This window comes from Neoarius graeffei, chromosome 3 (assembly GCF_027579695.1).
Source record: "Neoarius graeffei isolate fNeoGra1 chromosome 3, fNeoGra1.pri, whole genome shotgun sequence".
Taxonomy (NCBI): Eukaryota; Metazoa; Chordata; class Actinopteri; order Siluriformes; family Ariidae; genus Neoarius; species Neoarius graeffei.
Genome location: NC_083571.1, coordinates 75804502 through 75810597, shown reverse-complemented (window position 1 = coordinate 75810597; position 6096 = coordinate 75804502). Strand labels below are relative to the sequence as shown.

Here is a 6096-nt window from a genome sequence, read left to right as displayed (position 1 = left end):
TACCCTTTTAATTTCCGCGCGTGATGTCATCGGCAGGTTCCCCTTCTTGTGTACCACGTGACGTGTGACGTGGCACATATTATCAGCAATGGCGGATAGAACGCGATAAAAATAATACCAATAAATCTAGCTAATACCAATAAATCTAGCTAACTGAAAGATTAACTCAAAATTTTTCGCAATTTTTTGGCCCCCATATATGAGGAGAAATGACTCCCTCACTTTGGGGGTTTCCTGGTCTAAAAATAGACCGACACGTGGTACACAAGAAGGGGAACCTGCCGATGACATCACGTTTCAGTACCGCGCGGAAATTAAAAGGGTAGGTGACTTTGGTCGCAAAATTAATATACTTATCGTTGTCAAAAAATTATGTTTGATATATCATTTTGAAGCTAAAAGATTTCTCTGTCTAGTCATGTTGTCATAAAATATATTGTATTTTATGCCAAAGAATACATCCAATTGTGGAATGGCACTTTAAGGAACACGGGTTTAATTAAAAGAATTTAGGGTTTGTTTGTTTGTTTGTTTGTTTTAAACTCAAGTACTACACCCCAGTCCAGCTGGTGGCGGTAATGCACCATTGAAGCTAGTTGCCAACCGCCATAAAACCGGAAGAAGAAGAAGAAGAAGACGGAGCGCAAACAGGACAAAAAAACAAAATGGCGGCTGCGCTGCAGCAAATCTTAGAGCGAGCCGAGTTGTCTAAACTCTCCAAGGCGGCGCAGGGAAAACTAGAGAAGTACCTGGTGGAGCAGCAGAGTGAGGCTGATTACTTTAAAGCGCAGTATGAGCAGCTTCGATTGGACAGCGGTAAATATGATCCTTCTTTCCTCGCCCTGACCATTCAGTGGGCTAGTTAGCCGGCTAAGAGCAGGGAAATGTGAGTGTAGCGTTTTATTATACAGAAAAATAAGCTTGCTCTCCTCAGACAGTTTGTAAACAGCAGCACGGGTTGTGGCTACTGACAGCTTTATGTTGTTAGCTGTAGCTACGATGTAGTTTCGTATCTCACGGCGCGTACCTCCCAGAAATGTAACTATACACCGCTTGGTAACATCACATTTCCGGTTGCTCCTTCATCTCCGGAAAAAATAAAAATCGGAATCTACTATGTCACGGTATTGTTTATTATGTTTATACTAAGTGTGAGGATCTATAGCGGCTGTACTTCATCATAACGGTCAGTTTAATCCTGCAGGATCACACACTTTTTCTTTTTTGTCGGTGGTGTACATCATAACTCAACAAAAACTCATAAAGCATCTGTCAGTCAGTGATTAATAGAACCGTGGATTTAAACTAGGGGCACTGAAGTGTTTTCGATCGGCTCAAACTGCTGAATACGAACGAGTTAAAGTCTTAAATGCTTTCAGTGGGAATTCACTTTGTTTATAATTAATTACATGAATTGGTTTCGTTTCTCTCTTTAAAACTGCTTCGAAACATTTTGTCCATGTTATTTTCTGTTTATTCCTACAGTAAAGTATCGGACTCGCGTTGCGTTTTCACTCTTCTTCTGTGTGTAAATTCTGGTGTGTCTCATGCGACAGCGCCTCTAGAGGACACGAGCGCCGACGCCACACTTCAGGTGTAAATAGAGATCTTGCATGTGACGTCACAGCCGATCCAGATTGTGACAGACGCCATCTTGTAGGTCAAACGCCATATTCCGCCTTCTACTTCTGCTTTTACTTCTACCTTTTCTTCTGGAAAACCCTACTATATACAATTCTACTGCAACGGCTGAGGCTACAAGTTCTCCCTACCTGTGCACGTTTTTTATGTTTTTTGTGTGTATTTTTGCGTGTTATTCGTCTGTACCGGACTTCAATATCCACTACAACCGTATGAACTTACTGGACATTGGTTTCCAGCAGAAAATGACGGTTTGTAGCGATTTCCATCGCATGCACAACATTCCGGACGAGAGAAAAAAAAAAAACACATTCTGGACGAGACCAGATTGCGAGACCAGCGGGGTCTCCGTGGATTGTTATCGGAAGCAAAGCGAAGGAGGTGGCGCCGGGAGCCGAAGCAAAAGCGAGGCTACAGGCAGAGCCGGCCTGTTGACTAAGCTCAGAAAACAGCCACTCAAATCTCCACTGCTAAGCCTCTACCTCTCCAACGCCAGATCCATGTAAACAACACGGACGATTTGGAATTACCTTATTCTATAATTGGCTGGTCAGTGCTATACTCAATACTTAAGTGACTTACCCATCCAGTGAGGATCAATTTCTTGTTTACAAGATGCCACATCTGAGTCGCTGACAAATCCTGAATTTCTGTAAAGATAACTGTCCAGAGATTTATAAGCACGCAGTGCTTCACCACTGAACAGCGAGGGAAAGTTGATGAGGTAATCATACACGTCCGGGTATTCCGCTGGCAGTTCAAAATCCGGTCGTGAAAACTCCGTCCGGAAAGCCATAAGGGTCACAAATCTGTAGATCGTTTATTTTAGACATGTATCTAGTTATCTGTTCATTAGAAAAATGAGCCGTGTAGTCCGTCGGTTGAAATTGATCCATTCTGTACACGAGTGCAGCAGTATTCAGCGGTGTTTTTGACCGACACGATGGCGGTTGTGTACTTTCCGGTCACGTGACTGCAAGATCTCTATACACACAAAAACCGGCCGTTAATGCTGGTTGTGTGTCGCTATAAATGTTGCCATTCAGGAAGGGACATCGTTTCCCTAACCCTGAAACAAGGTAAATGTTGATTCGCCTAAAGGCCAATTTATGCTGACAACCCAGTCCTCGCAGATAGCGTCGCAGACAGTGTCTGCGTAGGCCCCCCACCTTCGCAGACGCTCTGCGCGCACCTCCCAAAAATTGTGACCACCGCAGAAGCCTCGCAGACAGCATCGCAGACAAGAGGGCTCCGATTGGTCCACTCTACATCCGCTGTACACGCACTTCCGCTTCCCTACTTTCCTGGTTTGGTTTGTTTTCACGACTGGCATTTTTAAAAACACGAGCGAAGATGGAGCAGCACGAAGAGCGGTTGATCGAGGAAGTACGTACATCTATACGACTCCAGTTCTAGTCATTATAAAAAAAAAGTTCTAGTCATTATAAGTAACCGGAGGATAAACACTCCACTAACCACACCTACCAACTACTCCTAGCGACTTCGCGCCCCCTTGCGTTGTGCCGGTGAATAACATCGTGCACGCCTATTACTCCCCGCTCAACGATAAATTACAACTGTCTGCGAAAAGCTATCTGCGAAAGCCTTGTCGCAAGAGCATGCAGAGGCCTTAACAGTCGCTAAGATTATTTAAAATAAATTTTTAATTTTTTTTTTTTAAATCTAGCGCATGCCCCAAGTGTAAGACTGCGACTCTGCAGACCCACTGATCTCTACATAAAATATCTGGGTGGTTCATTCACTCCTCAGAGTGAAGCCGCCATATTACCTCGGACTGGATCGGTCATATCTCTGCGTAGGAAGCTACACAAAACTGGACATTATTCATTTAATTGTTGAGGGGGTGAAACACAACAACTGGACATGTTCTTTATACACGTGGGCGCGTGCGTGTGAATAGACCAGTTCACAGATATTGCCGCGCATGCGCAGGGTCAAAGGTCGAGGCCTCATCGGAGATGAAAACATAGCGGCAAACAAGCCAAACCTTAGTAAATACGCCTTATGGATATGAGAGAACGGGGATTGCCAACTACCATGGGGGTAGAAGAGTTAAGGGCGCTTGCATATGCCACAGATATTTTGAAAATCCAGCCTGTACCGTCCAAGGAAGACGAAGAAAAATCGAGGTATGTACCTGGTGATACTGCAGTTTTTGACAGGTCAACATCTGACACGGAGAAATAATATAAATCGTGCTGCCTACCAGATTACAGTCGTCTGTTTTATTGTATCAGTACTAGTATCACTTACTATACTCATCAGTCATAGATTAGTCCAGTACAACATGACCAGCTTGCTTTTTTTCCATTTGACTGTCGCAAGTTTTTTCAGGCTGGTACAGTCAAAAATTGAAAAAAAAGTTTTGGCCTCCTAAACTAGTCATCGATTCTACTAGTGTATTAATTGGAGTCGACATGAAAACGTTCGGTAAAAACTTTAAACTACTACAATCTCTTCTTCAAAGTTTCACCAAATGGTTTTATTTATGCAATTTAAGGCAAGGCAAGTTTATTTATATAGCACATTTCATACACAATGGCAGTTCAATGTGCTTTACAGAAGTAAAAACAAAAACAGTAAACAATAGAGAAATAAAATTACATAAAATAATTTTATCTTTATTCTAAAATAATTAATTAAAAGAATTGAAAGAATTAAAAGAAAATAATAAGAATTAAATAGTAGAAATAAAATATTAAAATGCCAAAAAGAAAAAGGAGAAAAAGAGAAAAAAAAGCTCATTTAAAGCTCATAATACTGTATAACTTTGGTCGAGTAAAAACACGGAGCAAAAACATGGCTGAATCCTGAATGACTCCTATTTGTTTAAATAGGGGACTACATAGGCGCCAAAATATAGTTTCTTTTTCCCTGCCATGGAAGCGCACTTGTATACGGAGGAGGAAAGCAATTTGCATTACAGCTGTGAGGTGGCTCGGCTCGGTTTTCCCTTTCGGGCGCTCTTGTTTTCTGTTAGAATTTGGTGAAGAAAAAAAAATATATTATTTACCCGCTTACCGGGTCCATTAACATAAATCTGACAGCTGACAAGGTCGGGATATAAACGAACTTTTGTGTTAAACTGTGTGCTTGGATTCACATAATTTTTTCTGTATACACTCACTTAAATGTACACTACAGTCTTCTCGCATCCACTGTTCAAGCAGTCGACGTCCTTTGTAGCAATCGACAACGCAACAGTGTCCCCACAGCGAGCCTGTAGCCTCTGCCATTGTTGACATGCTCTACTTCCGCCCGTTTATGAGGCCTTAACCTTTGACCTTTCCTACAACTCCTTGCGGTTTGTCGTATCTGTGAACTGGTCTATAGTTGATTTCTGTGGAGTATTTGTGTTTTAATCAATGTACGATATTCAATACATTTATCATAGATAGTCAGGAAGATTACTGCAAATTATTATTTGAACCAAATAGAAAATACATAGTACACGCATAACAGAGAAGAAAACAGTGTACATTACAACGTGACAGAACAATTCTAGTTTCCCCAGAGATGGAGACAGCACGTGGGTCAGGGTCCACAAAACTAGTCATTTCCTGTTTCTTGGAGGCATATGAACCCTCATATACTGTTCCAGATCAGCAATTTCAAAACAAAACCATACATTCTGTTGCACAGAATGAAAAATGAAATGAAACTAATCAAGCAAATAATGGATGGAACAGAGGCTTATATGTAGATATTACAAATTAACTGTTTAGAAACAGATTGATCTGTGGCTATAGTCACAAATTATGTACAGTCATCTAATAAAATTTAAGAAGTCTTGAATTAATTATAATTTACTGCATAATTATAACAAGGCAATAAATTATTCTAATGCTCCCTTTTTTTAGGAAATATTTCCATACAAATTAATATTTCCAAAACATTACAATTTTTTGACAAATTTCAAGAAAACCTAAATAACATCAGGCATTATCTATTTATAACTATATCAAACAAGAATAAGATAAATATAACAATTCAATAGTATAAAAAGTCAATGTGTGTTAAAGAAGGTGAGATATTAGTGTGAGCGCTGAGGAATAATCTATAAATTATTTAACTCTATCAGGATTGATTCATGTGTTGTGAATTACGGTATGTGACCAATAAATACTGTTAAGACATGACTGTGAGAATGAAGTGAAAATAGCAAATAACGTGAGAAGATAATCCTGTTTCAGCAACTGTCCTAAATAGAAAGGAAGAAGAAATATACAAAAGATACACTGTATAAGAGAAGAACTGAAATAATCTCCATAAAAATATAGTAGTAAAAGAGCCGTTCAAAAAATGATCAGAGACTGAACGGGAAAGGGGGGGAGGAAACAATAACAATGAAGGGGAGCACTATCAAGATATGTAAGGAAGGTGAGTAAAATTGAGAAAATAAGAGGAGGTAATGAAAGGGGGAAAGTCAGGAAA

At 40.2% G+C, this 6096-nt stretch overlaps 1 protein-coding gene across 2 annotated transcripts in view; it reads left to right on the top strand.

The window, feature by feature from the left end:
• Positions 1-635: 635 nt before the first annotated feature.
• tprb (translocated promoter region b, nuclear basket protein) overlaps positions 636-6096 on the top strand; it is a 70900-nt gene continuing 65439 nt past the window's right edge. For both annotated transcript variants that reach the window (XM_060917353.1, XM_060917351.1), the window contains exon 1: positions 636-816. In XM_060917353.1, the coding sequence (XP_060773336.1) occupies positions 666-816 (151 nt within the window). In that variant the 5' untranslated portion in view covers positions 636-665. The remainder of the gene's footprint in view (positions 817-6096) is intronic.